Raw genomic sequence first — 19,946 nt, 5'->3', positions numbered from 1 at the left:
CGGGTCTTATGTGGTACGGTGTTCTCTGTGCTTTTTCTGTCCATTTTGCTTTGCTCGCCACATCACTTACGCCTCGGCGACGTCAGTACCTCGCAACGTCAATATCCGCCGCATGAAACCAACGAATAAGTTTTGAGCTACCGCTCCAGCAGCTCATACCTGTGGTATTCCGTGTACCCTGGTTTTGACTTCCAGTTATCTTGGGCTTTCTGAGGTCGAGATGGAAGGAAGTGTGGTTGAAGGTATTTCTACCTCTCTCCCGACCTGCCCTCTGTTTTCGCAACCATATGACCCTCAGAGTCTTTTTGCTCCCGAGGATCTGCCAACTCCCCCATCTTACCATGATATGCATGTGAATGATCTGGGGCTTACACCTCCCCCTGGGTCGCAGCTGCTACAACATACCAATGTCACTCGACCGAACCCCTTGCATGACGAGCAAGGTTCATCCAACGAAGATGTGAGGATATCTATGGCCGGTCAGCCCGCAGGGTCGAACCGCGATGATCAGACGACAGGCTCACGCAAGGGCACGCCTGACGATCCGTCTCTGTTGAGACAGGGGCATTCATCGAACAACGAAATTGGGCCGTCTTTTCCTGATAGTCCAGCCGCCAGTCCAGTCCGGTCGATTGAAGTTGCCACAAATGCCGCAGCGCAGACCAGACCTCCACAGCCCTTGAGCTCGAACATTACGCCAAATGCAGACGATCTGCTCTACGATCCTCTCTTTGGTCCCGACTTTGTGTTGCCCAATTTCGACGCGAATTCTTCTTCTTTGAAACGAACCGCCGACGAAGCCTTGGCTGATGATTTCCAAGTGGGGCACAGGCCTGAAAAACGACTGATGCCGGATTCACTACAACGCTCCAGTGCTCCTTCTTTGGACGCAACACCGTCTCTCTCCTCGCCCGACACTATTCAGTTAGATCATTTTGAAACAGTGCCCAATACACCAGGCGGTATTGCAGACTCGCAATTACCCGCGCCTCCTTTTGACCCTTTTGATCCTCTATTTGAAGATCCTGCCTTCCACATTCCACCGGACCTATCTGGAATTGAGTATTCTTCTGAGAACAGGCCAGCACCTCACTCTGCAGACGCGGAGCCTTCGTACGATGCGTTTCGTCGCCCGAGCTTCAACGTCCAGGTGCAAGCTGCAGACCCTGTGACTTTCGATCATGAGACTGAGGGCGTATCACTTCCCACAAGTGAATTGACCAAGCGACAGTTCTCTCTGGATACGCAAGATGTTCTTGCCAACGCAGACCGTGAGACTCTGCAGCGAGTTGATCATGTACCTAAATACACATCTCCATATCCGATGTACCATGGGCCTTTGGGCTACCTTCCCTCAGCTCCGGGAATTCACGTCAAGTGCATTCAGATCGCCAACGACCAAGTCAACGCCCGTTTTTCGCACCTTAAATATAAAGTCCAACAACTCAAATACGAAAGAGACAAATACAGGGATACGTGGTCTAAATGGACAGCACTGGAAGCATCAACAGGGAAGTCAAGGGCACAGATACTCGAGGAGGAAAACGCGACGCTGCGGCGCGTGTCCACCCAACATCAAAGAAGAGCGGAGCAGTACAAGCAAGAAATAGAAGTCTGGAAAGGCAGACTGCATGATCTCAGTGTCATATACAACAACCTCCTCTATGAGATCCAGGTTCAGAAGAGAATGCCTGCCGTGGCCCCTATTCCGCACGGGTACCGACCCCGGTGTCCACCACAGGCTGCCTCACATCCGCAATCTGTTGCTCCCGGTCAGCAGTTTGCGAGCACTCCTTATACCCCGGTGCATCATCGAAATCCGCCTCCTAGCAATTCTCCGCCTAGTGGCATCACAACTGGATCAGCGCAACACCCCGCTCCGGCCGAGCCACAGCCAGGAACGGTGACTATTGATCTTACTGACGAAGCGCCCAACATCACACCCAATCCAGCTTCGATAGCTCCATCAAAGCCAACGCAGGAAAGCGGGGAGCTTCTTCAATCATTGCAGAAAAAGAAGTACAACTGGCTCGAAACAGCGAAATCAGGTTCCGCACAGCCTGCGGTAGCTCGAGCAGGACCTCGACCTCCGCTACGCTTTGCATCCGCGCCTCGAGTCTCTCAGCAGCCTCCTGCGCCACGCTCAAGTAGCAATCAGCCGCCCAGCATACCTCCTCCCGAGATTCAGGCAGCAAGCAGCACTAATCATGACGATGAAGTGAATGTCGAGGACGATCTACTTCACGAGATGGAGGAGGAGCTGGCGCGAGGCTGAACAATTTTACGTTTCAATACCCATGTCATTATCACGGTGATACTGCATATTTGATAATCTGTCGAAGCGTTCATGCGATACACCATGTCCAACAGATCTTGGAGGATCCTCATGCATAGCCCAGATCAGAGTTACACTTGCATATTGTAGACTAGTCAGCACTTGATGAATTAAAAGAAGACATCAGCACATCGTTGCTAAAATAATTCTTCCATTCCAAAATAAAGTCTAATAATCTATCAACTCGGCTCAAAATACAGAGATATCTATGGGCAAGACACATCCCTTTTTTGGACCTGGAATCTAAGCAATCATGCCAATCGTTATGCGGTCGTAAGATTCATGAATATTCAGCAAAAAGTAAACCCAAAATCGGTACCAGCTCCAGAAAATAGAGAATAGATCACTGTTTATATATCGTCTAAAGATGAGACACATGGTCTTTGTGTGCTCGTGGGGATTGTCCGGACCTGACGCGCTCGTTGGAACGGATAGTCCACATCTCACCGTAGCTGATCAGGACGGCGTACATAACGTCTCGAGATAACGATGATGTGTAAGGTAACAGGTCTCGTATATATGTACATGGTATCGAGTCGATTATTGACACTTGTTGGAGCATTTCACTTGCGGATTTGCCAGCCTGACCTGGGAAATTGGTGTATGAACGGAACCCTCCCGGTGGAGGTGCTCTCTGAGAGTCTGAGAGAGAATCCGTTCCCAGTCAGGGTCATGCGAGAGACAAAGGAAGCGACAAAGTTTTTAATGCCGCTGAAAAAGAGCTAACGGTAGTGCCCCAGTTCAACTTGTTATGGTCGTCGCAGGACTATGAGGGCTGTCCTTCTCGTTTGAAGCCCCTCGTTCTGTCTTCTTAATGGACTTGAGCTCTTTCCGGGCCTTGCGGCCGCCGCAACAGGCAGCACAGCATGAACCAAGCTCTAAGATGAAACCCAGGAGATTGAATGCCGACGCAATCCACATGAACGCCATCATCCGGGCACCCAATTCGGCACCTATGTTGAGATCGTACCCAGATGATGTGAAGACGTTCTTGAAGATGCTGAACATGACCGTGGCAACGACTGATGCAACAATGGTGAAGAGAGCGGCGAGGAAAGTAAGAATGAGAAAAGGAAAGGCCCGAAGGAAAACGAAGGTGCGCCGCCGGTGCGGAGGGTGCAATTCGTTGACACTAGGATCAGGCGAGATTGTCTGAGGAGGACGAGAGGAGACGGCAAATGGAGCGAGGAAGATCAGGATGAAGGTCAGGACAGTGGCTGTGATGAAGAGACCAAACATCCAGTGAGAAGCGAGGCGAGCGATTTTGAGGGCATCGGTGATATCACTTGGGAGCGCAACTATGGGCGAGAGGAGAAACTGACGTTAACATTGCACATTCGATAAATAACAGTTTCAGATGGAGAGATGACCTACTGGTAGCTCCCGCCAACAGCTCACTCAGGATGATCTTGACCGGGTTGAACCAATATAGGGTTTTTGGATTGGAGCAGCGGGTGATCCCGGAGTCCATATATCCTTCGCAAAAACCCCATAGTCCCACCTGGTAGAAGTCATGAAGACCGATAGTTCTGGCAATACTGTTTATGAGAACGGCGTTTGGGACGGACAAAGGAACGATGTTTGATAGATCGATCTTGAGAAAGTAGATCTGTCGGAGAACCGGTTTGTCGGAAACATTGCCAATGACGACCAGAAGCAAGAACACCCAGGCTATCAGATAGAGTAAAGAGCGTATGATCCGATGCCAAAGCACCGTTGACCGGGACCGGCCGTACACCGGCCGTTCTGATCGTCTCTGGAATGTTGGTAGCTTTGCCATGGAATAAGTATAGAGCTCTGGGGAAGACGGATCAAGCTTGTGATTGCTAGGAGTCCTGAGGATCAGGGTTGGAAGAATATATCAAAGCAACTTTAACACGGATGGGAATAATAATAAGAAATATCTAAGTGATTAATGAAGCCCAATGATGGCAGAGCTAGTCCAGGGACGTAGGATGAATGACGTTAAGACATCGATAGAGACAGGCGATAAGTTGTCAATACGGAGTGTCCGGATCCTCAGAAGGCAAGGAAATAACCAAGGAGAACGAGAATGATGCTGAATGGAAGGTTGATAGTAAAGATATACTGTGTAGTCTAGGAGAGAATAAGAATTGAGACGGAGACGGAGTGATAGTAGATTTTCAGCATCAATCTCGACAGAAGGGAACTTGACGGATGAAGAGCGTCAACGCGAGCTCAGAGTAGGGAGTTGATTCGAGACATCAATTTGCCATCAGTCTAGAGACGTAGTCTAGTAGATCGATACCGGGCAGTTAAGCCAGGAAAGACTTGATGTCTCGTACGCACTACGTCGTGACTCGTAACTCGGTGGAAAGGGACAACTAGGTTTCAGAGTGGGTAGCTTAAAAAAAAAAAAAAGGGAAAAAAGAAAAATGGCCATGAGGGAGGCTGTGGCAGTGGATAGGTAGCTGTATTGATTTAGACCAATAATATTATGAAGTAATACTGTCTATCTGTCAATCAATATCCCTTTTCTGACTGAGAAATCCCACTTTCGTCAGCGATCTTCAATTTACCGTCAGTGATCAAAGTCAATTGCACCGGCCTGGTGGTTACGCTATGCTATCATCATGGATCCGTTGATCGCATTGGTAAGAGGAGTAGCGCCAATTCAGACAGGATAACCTGAATGATTTCTACATCGGATATCCATAGCTGGACATTCCCTTATGCCTCCTGTGTTGGGCCTCCCTACTCTCGAGTGCAGAGTAAGCGGTCAAAAATCTGAATAATTGGATGTGACGGTCTGGACTGTTGAGCAACATGACTCGGGCACACCACTGCAAGTACCCTTTATTCGTTTGTAATTGTTCATTGGCCCCTGAAATGCAACCCAACGTCATTGAGCCCCGAGGGGCCCCACTGTATGGATCCTTGTTTTCCAGTTGCCTAATGCAGAACCATCTATGATTGGGTATTATTTCAATATATCCGCTAAAGAGCGCCACGATCTGCCTGGGATCAGCCACTGATTGTCCCGTGGCTTGCAAGTGGGTTCTCATTAATGCTCCTTTAGGCTTCGGAAGCCTGATTTAGCTTTTCTCAAATTACGGATATCTACTGTAGTCCCAGGCGTCTCTCGGTACTGGTAGGGTAAGGCACCTTGACGCTACGTCAACCTCTGGATGGTCGTTACAGGTATGATACCTATCTAAACTTACCTTACCGCACCCTCTCTTTCTCTCTCGATTCTCCTGTTGACCTCTCAAACCGTCGACTGACGGATTCTGGGGCTCGGACTCTGAAGAGCTCATCCATTCGGTAGGGCCATACAAAGGATAGATTGCAGTCTCAATTCATAGCCTTCAAGTTGAGATAGAACAACCTATGTATTGCAGTTTCCAACCTGTCCGAACCGCATCGTCCTTCGCAGCAGCAATGCAGTTGTTAACCTCTTGGCTGCCACTGTTGGTGGCAGCAGCCATTCCTCTGACGCTGGCTGCAAAAGATACCTCTCCTACTAGCACCACAACAGCGACCAATGCTCTCTTCACCCTCACGGGAACAATCACAGACCATGTCAGCGATGCAACTTTGCCTACCGGCACTTATCTTACCTATACTTCCACTCTCACTCTTTCCACCGACAGCGATGGCAAAGTTCTCTCCTCGGCCGCTGTGACTAACGCGACCGCTGTCGGTAACTCGACCATTCATACCACTTCCTCAGATACAATGACAAGACTGGTCGGCAATGCCACGGCGAATGCCACTATGACTGCGTCGGCGTCGGCTTCGGCATCTCCCGTCGTCAACACGCAGCCTTGCAATGGCCATCCCGAATTCTGTGCTCGCAAGTACTCAAACATCACCATGGTGGCCGCTCACAACAGTCCCTTTGTCAAACCAGGCAATGCTGCTGCGAACCAAGCGTTGGAGGTGGTCAGTCAGTTGAACGACGGTATCCGAATGCGTACGTACTCTTGAAGAACATGTCCTTGGCGAGAGGCCGACTGCTAACCTGATACACGGGATCCGTGCAGTGCAATTCCAGACTCACTATGAAAACGGCACCATGTATCTCTGTCATACCAGTTGTGATCTACTCTACGTGGGCACCCTGACTGAGTACCTCACGACCGTCACCCAATGGATAAGACAGCACCCGTACGACGTGGTCACCATTCTGATTGGGAACTACGACTATGCCGCACCGGGAAATTTCTCCAAGCCCATCGAGGACTCGGGCCTGTTGGATCTGGTCTATACGCCTCCGAAGATTCCCATGGCCCTGGACGACTGGCCAACCTTGTCGACGATGATACTGTCCGGCAAGAGAGCCGTCGTGTTTATGGACTATCAAGCCAACCAAACTGCTCTTCCGTGGCTTATGGACGAATTCTCCCAGATGTGGGAGACGCCTTTCTCGCCAACAGACCCGACTTTCCCCTGCACCGTTCAGCGTCCCCCTGGTCTCTCAAATGAGGATGCTCATAATCGCCTGTACGTGGCCAACCACAACTTGAACGTCGAGATCAACGTTGCCAACATCGATCTGCTCATCCCCAACACTGCGGAATTGAACCAGACGAACGCCGTGTCTGGGCCGGGTAGTCTCGGACGGATGGCCGAGAACTGCACCAGTAAGTTCTTCTCATGCTTGTGAAGTCGCTTCAAGGAAAGGATTTCCGTCTCTAACCCGTTAATAGCCATGTGGAATCGTCCCCCCAACTTCCTCCTCGTCGACTACTACAACTACGGCAATTTCAATGGCTCTGTTTTTGGTGTAGCAGCCCAGATGAACAACGTTACCTACAACGGCGAATGCTGTGGATCCACTTCTGCTGCTCCTATGTTGATGCCGGCAGGGAGCTTGTTAAGCGCGCTGTTATTTATTGCAGGTGTTCATTTTTTTGCTTCGATCTTCTAACTTGAGGTTTGGACTTGTTTATATAGACTGTCACCACATAGACCTTGGCTTTTTGTTTATTTGAGTGCGTCTGGAGTTGTGGGTTGCTATTTACATTGAGCATTATCTTTCATGATGATATATGACTGCATCGATACATTTGACATTGTACATATGTTTGTTCACATAGCATTCTTCCTCTACAAAGAAGTATATTTATGCATAGAAAGAGGGATTGTTCTGCATCATGGTTCTCAAGACTGATCTGACTGCTATATGGAACAATGGGTTATCTGCACATAGGTTTGAGTGAACTGCATATACCCTCGCCGGAACAATAGAGGGTGCCAGTGTATTTGTCGAAATGGATCTGATGATGCATATCCATTGGCTGCTCGAGTAGGGTTTAGCGCGCTCCAGCCACATGATTTCCGGTTCTCAGTCATCATTATCAGTCTTCCATTGTTTGAGCTCCGCACCCATTCAAGCCCATCTTCCATTCGGTCAAAGGCCAGGCAGTCTCAATTGGCCTCTATATAAGTGCCAGATCGCTTGAAGATTGGCCAGAGTACCAGGAACCTCCCGTACACCACCTACTCCACAACATCGCAGCAACTCAAGCCGAAATCAAAAATGGTCGACATCGTCCCCCTCTCCTCCTACCCCTCGTACATCGACCTCCTCCCCTCCATCCAAACCTGCAACATCACCAACCTCCCCGAAAACTACTTTTTGAAATACTACCTCTACCATGCCCTGACCTGGCCGCAACTGAGCTTCGTGGCCGTCGTGCGGCCCCGCAATGGCTACTCGAAACACAAGGGCAGTGCCGTAGGCACGTCAGGCACAGGCGCAGGTACCGCCGACCTCTCCGGGCAGTATCCCAAGGTGGTCGGGTACGTGCTTGCGAAGATGGAGGAGGAGCCGACGGACGGGGTGCAGCACGGGCATATCACGAGTTTGAGTGTGATGCGGACGCATCGCCGGTTGGGTATTGCCGAGAGATTGATGAGGATGAGTCGTATGTTTTTCCCTTTTCAAATTTCCCTATTTATGACTGACGGCATTTGATTGCGAAAAAAAGAACGTGCTATGGCCGAGTCCCATCGCGCCAGTTACGTTTCGCTGCATGTGCGTGTCTCCAACACCGCCGCTCTACGTCTGTACCGGGACACCCTCGGCTTCAAGGTCGAGTCCGTCGAGAGCAAGTACTACGCGGATGGAGAGGACGCGTACGCCATGCGCCTGGACCTTACCGATCAATGGCTGGACTGGAAGGAGATTGAGCGCAAGGACAGAGAGCGCGCCAAGAGTGACGAGAAGGATGCTGATGAGGGCGACGAAGTTGGAAGTTTGGGCAAGAAGGAAGAGAAGACCGTTCGCGTCAAGGTCGGTCGGAGTTTGGGTGTCGGCGATCTGGTGGAGAGGAATGAAGCGAACCCTTCGCAACAAAGTGTCAGCTCGTAGAACCGAGTTTTCGTGGTCATTCTATATACCACTGAGAGCTAACCTCTTGGACAATTGCACGAATTCCTCGACAAACGTGCTCGATCTACAGGGTATGGAGTGACAAGTCCATTAAACAAGGCTATATGAAATAGGATCCGAGTATCAACATTGTAGACCAAAATACGTCCATGAATATGTACTAAAAATGCCAAAGTCATAACATCATAAGAGAATCCAGGTATACGGAGATCCTGTACCAGCCAAGTACCCTCTTGTATAGGCCTGGCATTTTCCATGCACTCGTGGCCCGTAAGCAACACCCGTCCAACGACAGGCGCCCATCAGGATGCATCGTTTGAGCCAGCACCTTTGTCTTTTTTCGGCGGAAAATTATTAGTTCCTCTCAAGGACTCGCCTTGCTTCTGCTCTTTGCTTTCTTCTGTGTGCGCCGGATTTACGCCTTCGCGGGGACTGCCGCTATCGGATCCAGTGCCTGGAGTGTTTATTGAGCTAATCCCACTGGCCTCAGAACTCATAGATCGCCGTGGGGACGCATGTGATGCGCCTGTGCGAACCATTGTCCCACTCTCCTGGCTATTGCTCAGTTCTAGATTCTGCAGCTGCTGCTCCAGAGGAGTTTCGAGAGGATGCTCGTTCTCCCTTGATGTTTGGCGCAATCGTCGTTCCTGACGCCAGCGGTTACGCTTGATCCGCCGTCGTTCCCGTTGTTCATCCTTGGCACGACGGAACACATCCTTGAATGCTTTCTTGGTGGCTCTCACCTCCTCCTTCAGGGCACGTCTCTCAGCAGAGCTTCGCTGCTGTTCCTGCGGTGACTCCCACCGGCCCCAGCTGCCACGGCAGTGCCCTTGCTGCCCATTTCTCCAATTGCCTCTTCCAGAAATACGAGATTGGCGACGGGAATCGCGCAAAACGTCGAGTTGACGCCGAAGACCAACTGCCGCTTCATATAGCTCACGGTCGTGATGGTTATTAAGAGATTGAAGCTGTGCTCGAACGGTCGCCAAATCGGTCGAACTGAGGTCAGACGTCGTCGATATCGAATCGATCGATGAAAACGATGACTCAGATGAAATAGAGCCGACTGATGTTCTACGAGCAGGCTGAGCGGGCTGAGTAGCCTGAGTGATCGGTGGGGTCACGGGTTGAGTTGACACCACATTGACTGGCGGGTAACCGTAGCCATGGGCGTAAAAGCCTTGCGCTTGCGGATTGTTCGTAGGATATTCCACACGGGGCGGGCTGGAGAGGCCGCCAAAAACGTCCTCAAGCTTTCGACTGTTAAGTCCGGCCTTCTCCTCTATCCAGCGTCCATGAGCCATGGCTTGCTCTTCGACCTGCCTTCCATAATGTTGCGCTTGCTCCGTAATGCGCTCACTGTACTTCTGCGCATGCGATGCCAGCGATGATAACCAGCCAAGAGGACCACCTTTGGAGGTGCTCGAGTACTGGTACTGCGGACCATACGGAGGATTGTTCCAGCCCCACGAGGGAGGCTGCTGATATTGTGAAGGGGGTTGAGGAGGGTAAGGATATGCATGAGTGGCAGGAGGAGGCGGAGGGGTATTAGGAACCATACCAGGAAAGAAGACAGGAGGACCATATGGTGGGTAGGGAGCAGGAGGCATCTGCGGAGTTGGGTACGGGAATATTCCAGGTGCGTATGCACCGCTTGCTGGTGGCGCTGTCTGTTGCCCTGCGACGGTTGGCAACATGCCCGCGGGGACGGATGAGGAATTTCCCCCAGCTTCTTGTGCCTGCGTTGACCGGTTCGCCCGCGTTGCCCTAGTCGCGGCAGGGTAACAACGAGGACATAATGGAGAGACAGGCGCATTCTCCGATTCCGTCACATAAATGAATTCGATGCGACTTGCACGAGGCTCAAAAAAGCATTCGTTCCATTCCTCAATCACAGCTGCGATGCGCAGCCTGCGTTGCTCATCGGTCTCTTGGGGGCGATCTTTTCGATCTCTTTGTATCTCGGCTCTCAGCTGCCGAGGCAAGTGAGCTGACGATGCTGCAAGCCCCAGATGCGGAGGAAAGAGATATTTTAGAAACATGTCCCAGTCCTGCTGGGTAATCTCCGCCGTCCGAGGGCTCCAACACCGAGGACGCCGGGGAAAGTCTTTAGATTGGCTCCGTGGGTAGATGGTGAGAAGGTGCGAGAGAGTAGGCCGTTCCTCGCTAAAATTAGTTGGAGGTCGCTCTATGAAGTAGGCCGTAGCGGATGCGAAGTTGGCTGGGAGGGCCAAAGACGCCGCTGAGGAACCATCAACGGAAGCTGTGGAGCCATCTCTGGACGCGATATCGCTCAACGACGCTTCACCTCCGCGAAGACGAAGAAAGGTACGAGCTGTCTCCGCCGACCCATTGTTATTTCTATTATTGACTGTCGGCGCGAGTAAGGGATCGACGGCGGAGTATGGAGGAGGAGCCTCGTCGGAATCCATCACAAGATTGTCCAATGATTGTCAACCGCAATGTTGGAAGCGACTACTCTACTGAAAACAATAGATAATGGGCTGGTTAATGATCACGCATCGCGCATTTGACTGATTATCGGAAAAGTCCAAATCTCCCCTCAAACAGTGTTGCCCGCACGGCTTGAGACCGGGTGAGTACTGCGAAGGCAGCAGAATTAACGAAAGTCTGTCGAAGAAAACAGTCAGCTCCTTGTGCATGGGCCACACGTTACTACTAGTTGACTGATCCCGCCTCCTAACTCACAAATGCACAAATTTTTTCGGTAATAGAAGCCCCATAAGCAGGACTCTGATGATGAAGCCGAAGCTCACACCGAGTACTTCCCGCAAAAGCGGCGGAGCAGAAGGAAGACAGCGTGCTGATCACGGGATCGGCAGCATGTGATTAGTTGATAAGCATCGTCTCATTCATATCGATAAGGCATATACGGACAATAGAAACTCAGCAGGATTGGTAGTCTATCGTCATGTTACAATATGTGCTTGGTATCTTAAAGCTATTCAAGCTCCAAAACTCCATGGCTTGCAATGCGGAATATCCAAGGGAGACTGAGAGATCAACCAGCCGTATCTATTGCATTAATCCCAGGCGTCACCCCAACCATCATCTTCGCCCTCATCCTTAGGCTTCGTATCAATTTTTTTGGTGGGGCCTTCCACAGTCTTCGGTTTGGAAAGGTTGGTATGACTGGAGGGTCGAGTACCGATTGTGGTTGCGGCGGGCTTGCTCAAACCCTTGGGCAAGGGTTTCTTCGCTTTGGCCTTGGATTGTGCGGCCAACCACCCGGCAAAATCGGGCTCACCTCCATCGTCGAAAGGAACAGTGGCGGACTTTGGCGCCGGGGAGCTGGTGACAATTGGGGCACTGAATGGGTCGTCGTCTTTGAATCCATTCTCCTCCTCATCGTCATCAATAGCACCCCAAGCTTCGTAAACATCGTCCGTTCCGTTCGCTGTTACGGAGCTTGAAACTGGCTGATCCGATAGAGATCGTCCTAGAGGTTGAGCTTCGGCACGTAATACTTTCTTAGGTAGGTCTAGCTGCGTGGAGGGTGATGATCTTGTGGGGCGTGGTACGGATGCTGAGCGAGTTGCCTCCGTCTCGGCCAGTTTACTAGTACCCGTAGTTGGCTGTATCTCGCCGTTCGCTGTCGTAATTTTGTTGGTAAACGAGGAGATTGCCCACCCGGCCCAGGACTTATCATTTGATGTTCCAATTCGTGCAGCATCCTTGGGTGTTTCTGCGCTCGCAGTGGCTGGTACTGCCGTATCGGCCATTGAGCTGCTGAAATTGCGAATGTGCTGTAGATACAAGTCTAGAGTTTTGTTCGCTTGGTCTCTCACCAGCCTAGATATTCTGTTAGTGCCGACAATCAGGGCGAAAATAAGGGATAAAAAACCGAGGACTCACTTCTCTTTATCTAGCAAAGAGGGGCAAATAGCGGGGAGAACCTTCCCTGCGCAATCCTCCTCGTTGAAAAACTCGATTGTCGCAGCCAGCGCGAGCAAACCGGCATTGCGGGCATGGACGAAGGGATCTCGCAGCGATCGGGTGAAGGCGGCAATGAGAACCTTTGACCGTGACTGCAGGCGAGTTTTAGTACTTTTCAGCGTGCCAGAATAAGTGGCCATTTTCCACTTACGCCTTGTCCAAGATGTTTCGCAATTTTACCCAAACAGATGGTCGTGTTGGTCCGAATACCTGGCTGTTCATCGTTTGCGGTTCGTGCGAGGAACTTCAGCAGGTCTCCATTAATAGTTCGTTCACTGAGTTTATTGACGACCGATAACACAGCTTTGACAGTCTGTTCTCGAACAACAGGTGCCACGTCTGTGAATCCTGACGTCTAGAAGATCAACGTCAGTCCCTGTCCGAGATAATGGAGTCTCCGCTCAAGCTCACCATCTGCGGAAAGATTTTGTCGTTTACGATTTTCTGCGGTAGGTTGTCAATCATTAATGGTAGGTTGTCGAGTAGACAGACCCGAAGAGCCCTGTCAGGGTTGCCAAATAAGCGAACAATGACAGGCGTTAACTTGGAACTGTATTCATCTGGTGACAGTTTCGTCCCGATCTTCAGAATAGCACTCAAGACCTTCGGGCCACCGCCACCAAATTCAACTGACTTGAGCAATTCCGGCAGGACCTTCATCTTGAAGAATTCCTCGGGAAAATCGTCCGAAAGCTCATCAAGCTCACTGGTCAAGTCAGCTCACAACTTCTTACCGCAGCAGAATACGCGACGTGCTTTGTACATACTTGATAAATTCCTCCCGCTCAGCATCGTTCTTAAGGCCCAGGCTCTCTATGTCGTCCGTCAACCGGATCAACGGTGTCTGAAAGAAGCCACCGGTCTTCTTCCCTTGCTCAACGAAATGCGCCGCGCTCAACCGCAGTTTAGGATTGGCTGTGCAGAGACGCTTGTAGCTTTGATGCATGCTGGGCGGAATATTCGTCGTTTTGCCGACTTGGTCACCCCCCGCAAAACTGCCATTGAAGACCTCGTATATCAGAATGCCAAGCCCATAAGCATCAACTGCTGCCAAGGGATGTCTCTTGATTATATCCCAGCCGCCCTTGACAACTTCGGGTGGAGTGTACCGAGCCGCGTCTGGTACAAGGCTACCGTATGTCTGTACTTGCGTCAACAAGTTCAAAGATCCCTCAGACTTGGCCGGCAGTGGTCGACTCACATATATCACTGCATTCTCGTCGTTCATGGAACTCAAGACATCAAACCCTCCAAGCTTCCATTCACCACTCTCACTAGTGAATATTGCGGATGCCCTGACAATCCCATGAACGGAAGAGGCATCTTCATTGATGAATTTGAGGGTAGACTGTAGGAGCGAGGAAAAAGCACAATTCAGCAATGATGTCGAGACACAGATTTTGGATTCCGGCACTTACAGCCACCGTATACAGCCCCCATATTGATGTTTCCCGACTCAGACTTCGGCGCTTGACATGCCAGGACAAAGGAACAACCCGCTCGGTCACGATGTAGATGTTGGTATCTGTCTATATTCTGTAAGTAAGTATATACGCGCCAAGTAGGAAAGGACCGTCTCGCATCATGTCCTGTGACGAGTGCGCCCAAGGATTTCTAGTACCTCGATAGTGTCCAGCACTTTTATTACCCCGGGATGTCTCAAGGTCCGCGATTTACGCACGGCATTTCTGGCCAACGGGGTCCGAGAATTATTTGAAGAGATATCGAAGGTGAATACGCTGCACGGGGAGCCGTCTTCCTTTATAGACAACGCATTGTAAGTGAGCTGGAATTCAGCGTCTCGGGAAGTATCATACCCGTTTGGTAGCATTATGAAGGGTCCAGATTGAGTCTGAGAGGTCGACTCTGTCGCCGAGCGAATAAGGGAATGAACTGCCTTTTGCAATCGCCGATGCGACGGCTGACTTGAGGAAATCCATGGCGGAGACGGAGCCAAAGTGTTTTGTTATGCAGGAGAATCAGTTGTTCGGATGCACGCAGGAGCTTCAGCGCCGGGATGTCAGGCGTTCCAAGTTAATGGTAGTTGCTCAACTACCTGACAGCTCCTGTTAGTGCGACTCAAATGTGGTAGTCCGTTTGAAAAGGACACCCACTCCTCGGAATCTTGCAACTTTGAGAGATTGAGGGGAGACACTGATCGATTATTTGGCCAGAATTGCGCTCAGTATACCCCGCCCAATACGGCTTAGGGCGATCGTTACTCCGTCCGTGACTACAATACAAAACACTCCGCCCGCATCTCTCCATCTCCACGCGCTTCTTCCTTCTCTCAAAACGACATTTGCTTCAACTTCTACGGCTCTAATGAGAACCAGCGAGCTGTACAGCCCTCGTGACTTTACACGGGGCTTTTCCTATTTGTTCGCATACCGATGATTTATGTACAACCCATACAGCCACTTTCTAAGCTTCTATCACGTCAATCATCAGCATCAAATTCGCCTTTCTTGTCTACTAATCTGTACGTCTTTCCAAGCGCCCCCTCCGCTCTAACACTTTGCTTCCCACCTCCCTTACCGCTACGCATCTCCAGTGATGTGACACTGGTAAAAGGTCAGACCGCGTTATCCCAGAGCACGCGCTGCATCTCCCGCCGAAGGTACCCCCGTCTCATGCGAGGAAAAATCCTCGACCTGGGAACTGCGGAATCCCCCTTCCAAGATACACCGAGAACAGGCGGCCATCTGTCCTCAGATCCTCGACTCTTCACCCTTTGGGCTCGTTCAGCCAAACAGGCACATGATTTTGTAAAAGGCACGAGGTCCTGGCCGCGAGGCTCACGGCGTTGTTTACCTTGGAGAGACATGTGTACATTAAATCAGTAATATGGCGCCACATACTGGGGTTCCTGGTCCGCTTCGCCTCCATGAGGAACTTCAGGAACCAATGGCTGTGGCAAACATATCCTTAGCGGGGTATCTCTACCCTTGCGACTCCCAGTCACTGTTTGAATGGACCAGGGGCACGGAGAAGTTGGATCGAAATGAGGAAGCGGCATGGTGTGAGCTGTTCCGATGTGGAGTCGTGGAATTCGCTTTTGCTAGGCCGCTGGGATTTGTTCGATGTTATTGAGTGGGAGACATGGTACCGCGGCTGCACCGTCGCCCTTGGTTGAATGAAGACCACAAAACAAACTGAAAAGACCTGAGGAGATGCTAGTGGTGTTCATTGTTTACATCAAACCTCTCATACAAGCAAGACAAAACTCGATGCTAACTTCGGACGATAGGTTTAACGGACCTCCATTTAAGTCCTCGTCATAGTTCTCACAGTGGTCATGTCATCCCTTACTATTTTGCGTGATAGCTAGTCGTTGCGTCCCCTCTCGGACATCCCTCCCACCTCTAAATGTGAATTTGGTCTTCAAGATGGAGGTTTCGAGTAGTCCAGTTTCCTCCGCGATGCCTGAAGAGTGGCTGACACGTTCTCAACGCGCCCTTCCACATCCCCTCCTTCGTTTACCACAGCAGCTTAGATGAGAACGTCGAAGAAGTAAAAAAGCAGGCAAAATCAACAACTTAAGACATAAAGAATCTCCAGAACATGATTGGCTTATAAAATTTCCAGCGGTAGGTATCTACCGTGAGGCCACAAGTAGAATTGATGGCTTTCATTTGTATCCATCCGCGTAGTCCTTCGAATAGCACAGCATCTGTCTGTTCCACAGGGAAGCGTCAAGATATATGACTTCATCAACAGTACCTACAAAGCGGATGAAACTCGGACTTTAACGTTGAAGACACTTCCGCGTTTCTCATATAATCACTTTCCTGTTCGGATGCGAGCCGGAACGGAGGAGAACCCCAGAGGACATCAAGACGCTGACCACGTAATCGTCAGCATCAACGACTCGAGCATACGGCTTCCACATACTACTTACCAATTAGGATTTCAGAATTTGCCCACCCGAAGGATCTTACCACTGGCAGCTTTCGACGATGAACCAAACGTACAGAAATGGTTCGGCAGAAAAGACCGGGATGAGGGAAGGGCAAAGGTTCCACGACCAAACAGGAAGCCTCACATCAACTGTAAGGGAGGATACAAGGCTCGACAAAGGCCCAGTGGCGGCGATCTGTTGATGCTGCCACTTCAGCAAGATTTGTATGTCTCGAGCGTCAACGACGGAGATGTTGACATCGTTCATTTCACTTCATCCGTAGCGTCAGGTTGAGGGTTAGAGGATACAGCCGAAGGGGGCTGAGAAGACATTTGAGGTGGCATCTGAGGCATCTGGTTAAATCCGCTGCTCGGGGTTCGATGTTGATGAGGTGGATAATGGTGGCTCTGATGAGGACTAGACTGGAAATGCGGTTGCTGTTGAGGATAATTACCACGAACGGGAGGCACTATTGAAAGTTAGACAATCTAGCTGGGGCGCACAACTGCAAAAACGTACTATGACCTGGCTGTTGAGTAGCGTACACGGGCTGGCCATGTTGCCCCGGTGACATGAACATGACCGGCTGAGGGGGCTGCCCCGGCTGAGAATTCTGATGCATCATCATGGGGGCACCGCGGCTGGGGCTTGGGTAGCCACTGTGGGGTTGCGGAGGAGGGGCATGCTGAGGGTATGCATGACCCGGGTTTGGAGAATACATCTGCATCTGAGGAGCATAAGGCGTCATGCCCTGAGGACCGCCCATGTATGGCCCGCTCGAGGGCTGCTGCACCATCATCGGGGCACCCATGCCTGTCTGAGGGTTGACAAACTGCGGTGCTCCCGGAAAATGCCTGAGATGAGCTGGTTGCGGACCTCCTTGGTTCACATAGAACTGTGGAACAGGCTGTCCAAACGCAAGCTGGGCATGCGGGGCCATAGGAGATGGGTACCCGTGCTGCAACCTCGGTGAAGGGAAGACCTGAGATGTCGATGCCGACATCTGCATACGGTGATGATCCTCAAAATGGCCTGGGCCAGAACCATGATGCTGTTGAGGGTGCAGGTTGTGAGAACCATGAGGAGGGCCAGAGGCTGGAGGCATTCCCGGGGTCGATTGTTGAAACTGGAAAGGCAGCTGGGGCTGGTGAGGAACTTGAGGAGTGGAAGAAGAGCGGCTTTGAGGAGAAATCGATGGCAGGGCAACGGGCTGCTTGAACATCTGGACATAAGTCTTGTCTTCGTTGGCCGGAGCTACATCCCAGGTGGGAAGGGTCTTGTAAGCCGGAGGAATGCCTCCGTTGAAATTATAGGCCTTATCGGATTGCTCCGCGCTCTCCTTCTTCATGCGCTTGATAGGGTTGAACTGGTCATTGATTGACGGTCGGTCAGAGATCGGCCGTGGCTTCTTCGCGCCAAAGAAGACAGAAGGGCTTGTAACGCGGGAGACAGAGCGGCCCCTAACAAATGCCGATGGGCTGGACGAGGCGCCGGGGGTAAAGGTACTCGCAGCCGGGTTTGGCTTGAATTCCATGGCTTTCACGTTAAACTTGCTTGAAACAGCAGAGGTAGGCGTCTGCGTCTTATTCGGGCTGGATACACCGGGATGATCTGCCGCAGGGCCACTAGGAGGAATGCGAACCTCCTGAATCGGCAAAGGCGTAGGCACAGGCGCCATTGCCGCTCCCTTCCGCTGTTGCAGGTTATCAGCCAGTCGATGACTGAGCATACCAGTGCCCGGACGACCTGGGTGCGTTCCTTGGTGTGGGAGCCGCCCAGCGGGTCCAGCCTGCGGGCCGGTGGGAGGGTACATCTGGCGACCACGAGGATAATTGGGGCGATCAGGCTGCGTAGTGGTCTGCACTGTTCCACCGACACGAGCTGTGGGCTTCTGCTCAGTGACTCCTGAGGCAGGCTTTGAGGCCAACTTTTCCTCGGCCTGTTGTTGAGCTCTCTGAATAATTTCCTCCTGCTTCTGTGGGTCCTTCGCAAGAATAGGTACCAGGTCCTTGGGGACAGGTGTAGCAAGCTTGAAATTCTTGGAGAATTTCATCAGCTCGTTCAGCTTCACCGTCCGGTCATATGATGCCTGGTTACGGCGCCGCTCTTGCAATTTAAGTTTCTCGCTGTTGGCAAACTGACGGAAATGGTCTAGAACCTCGGCTTCCACATTTGCAGAGGCATTCTCAGCCGCGGGCCGTTTTGGAGCTGACGGGACAGATGAGGTAGCTTTGATTGGAATCGACTTTTGTTCCGATTCAGAGACTGTCGTGGTCGCCGTTGCATTCGACCTCGGTTGAGTTTTGACTGTTTCCTTGGACTGGACGGGAGCCGGAGCTGCATCTTTCGGAGTCGCAACTGTCTGCTTAACGGTAGAAGTGGCCTCGGGGGTTGCAACTGGCTGAGTAGCGGGCTGCGCAGCGACTTGTCGGCGTGCCGGCGGAGTGTATTTGTTCGGCTGACCTGATACAAGCGGCGGAAAGCTCTTCTCATCCCGGCGGACGCCGCTATATTTGTCTTCCTCATCCAACCCACTGTCGTCGACCGGAACCAAGCCTCTTTCCTCCCTGACATGAACGTTGTCAACATTGGTACCCTCAATCTCCCGAGCGATACGAGCAGCCTCTGCCTCTCTTTGTTTGTATGAAGGATCGGAACGGTCTATTCGAGTGGTGTAAATATTCTCGTCGTAGCTGCTAGTGGCGCCAAACAGTCTTTCGTTGGTCTCGAATTGATCCCACCCGGTCGTATCGTTTGTACTTTCAAGGGACAGGTCGACCTCAATGTCAGCTGCAGGCTCCCATCGTTTCAGAGCTCGTTCACGCATCGCGAAGTTCCCTGAAATATCGGTATCCGTCTTGAAGCCACTTGAAGCACCTGAGGCTAATCAGCAAGGAACATTTTTATTGTGACAAGTATTGGGGAAGAAGTGGAAATGGTGGCATACCATTGGGCGCCTTGGCTGTGACTTCCGCAGTCGAAACACTCGAAACGGCAATATCGACCACATCCTTGACATCGAAAGACATGCTGTGATCTGGCGCAGTGCCCAGAAAAGGGCTGACGACATCGCTCACACCATTGGCTCTTTGATGGTCTTGTTTTGCCGGCCGTTGGACCATCTTGAGAAGAATGGAAGAGTCGTGAGGTTCGAGGGAGGAGGAAGAGAAAATTCCAGTGAATCTCTCTCCGCTTCTTGTGGTGATAGTAGCATCAAGTCCCTAGATATAATGAGCATCCCACCCCTAATGTCCGGTTCTGTTTATATCACGGGGCGACAAGCTTACAATGAAGCTAGTGAGCAGAAAGATGAGGCGGTCGTGAGCATGCTGATCTGGCGTGTTCGATTCTCTCGAAGTGGGTTTGGGAGAAATGGAAGGTTTGGGAGTCAT

At 51.2% G+C, this 19,946-nt stretch overlaps 6 protein-coding genes across 6 annotated transcripts; 2 read left to right on the top strand and 4 right to left on the bottom strand.

The window, feature by feature from the left end:
- Positions 1-220: 220 nt before the first annotated feature.
- Positions 221-2,275, top strand: ALT_8281 (uncharacterized protein; the record flags this gene model as incomplete). Its single annotated transcript, XM_033560756.2, has 1 exon — positions 221-2,275. One exon carries the CDS (start codon positions 221-223, stop codon positions 2,273-2,275), a length of 2,055 nt encoding a protein of 684 aa, XP_033416647.2.
- Positions 2,276-3,076: 801 nt separating this feature from the next.
- On the bottom strand, positions 3,077-4,115 carry ALT_8280 (SUR7/PalI family protein; the record flags this gene model as incomplete). Its single annotated transcript, XM_033560757.2, has 2 exons — positions 3,077-3,633; positions 3,710-4,115. The coding sequence occupies 2 exons, from the start codon at positions 4,113-4,115 to the stop codon at positions 3,077-3,079; spliced, it is 963 nt and encodes a 320-aa protein (XP_033416648.2).
- Positions 4,116-5,737: 1,622 nt separating this feature from the next.
- ALT_8279 (uncharacterized protein) lies at positions 5,738-8,675 on the top strand (the record flags this gene model as incomplete). Its single annotated transcript, XM_033560758.2, has 5 exons — positions 5,738-6,272; positions 6,343-6,942; positions 7,009-7,128; positions 7,756-8,229; positions 8,293-8,675. The coding sequence occupies 5 exons, from the start codon at positions 5,738-5,740 to the stop codon at positions 8,673-8,675; spliced, it is 2,112 nt and encodes a 703-aa protein (XP_033416649.2).
- A 323-nt stretch (positions 8,676-8,998) lies between these two features.
- Positions 8,999-11,128, bottom strand: ALT_8278 (uncharacterized protein; the record flags this gene model as incomplete). Its single annotated transcript, XM_033560760.1, has 1 exon — positions 8,999-11,128. One exon carries the CDS (start codon positions 11,126-11,128, stop codon positions 8,999-9,001), a length of 2,130 nt encoding a protein of 709 aa, XP_033416651.1.
- Positions 11,129-11,740: 612 nt separating this feature from the next.
- On the bottom strand, positions 11,741-14,593 carry ALT_8277 (COPI-interacting protein CEX1; the record flags this gene model as incomplete). The annotated part of the gene is made up of 8 exons (XM_089600391.1): positions 11,741-12,509; positions 12,573-12,745; positions 12,805-13,008; positions 13,065-13,359; positions 13,421-13,794; positions 13,855-14,001; positions 14,072-14,182; positions 14,471-14,593. The coding sequence occupies 8 exons, from the start codon at positions 14,591-14,593 to the stop codon at positions 11,741-11,743; spliced, it is 2,196 nt and encodes a 731-aa protein (XP_089455284.1).
- Positions 14,594-16,817: 2,224 nt separating this feature from the next.
- On the bottom strand, positions 16,818-19,946 carry ALT_8276 (putative PAB1 binding protein (Pbp1); the record flags this gene model as incomplete). Its single annotated transcript, XM_033560762.2, has 4 exons — positions 16,818-17,023; positions 17,074-19,431; positions 19,502-19,775; positions 19,842-19,946. 4 exons carry the CDS (start codon positions 19,944-19,946, stop codon positions 16,818-16,820), a joined length of 2,943 nt encoding a protein of 980 aa, XP_033416653.2.

Source organism: Aspergillus lentulus (genome assembly GCF_001445615.1).
Source record: "Aspergillus lentulus DNA, contig: Alt16, strain: IFM 54703, whole genome shotgun sequence".
NCBI classification, from domain to species: domain Eukaryota; kingdom Fungi; phylum Ascomycota; class Eurotiomycetes; order Eurotiales; family Aspergillaceae; genus Aspergillus; species Aspergillus lentulus.
The sequence above is the reverse complement of the archived record's forward strand: the minus strand, read 5'-3'. Positions and strand labels throughout refer to the sequence as shown.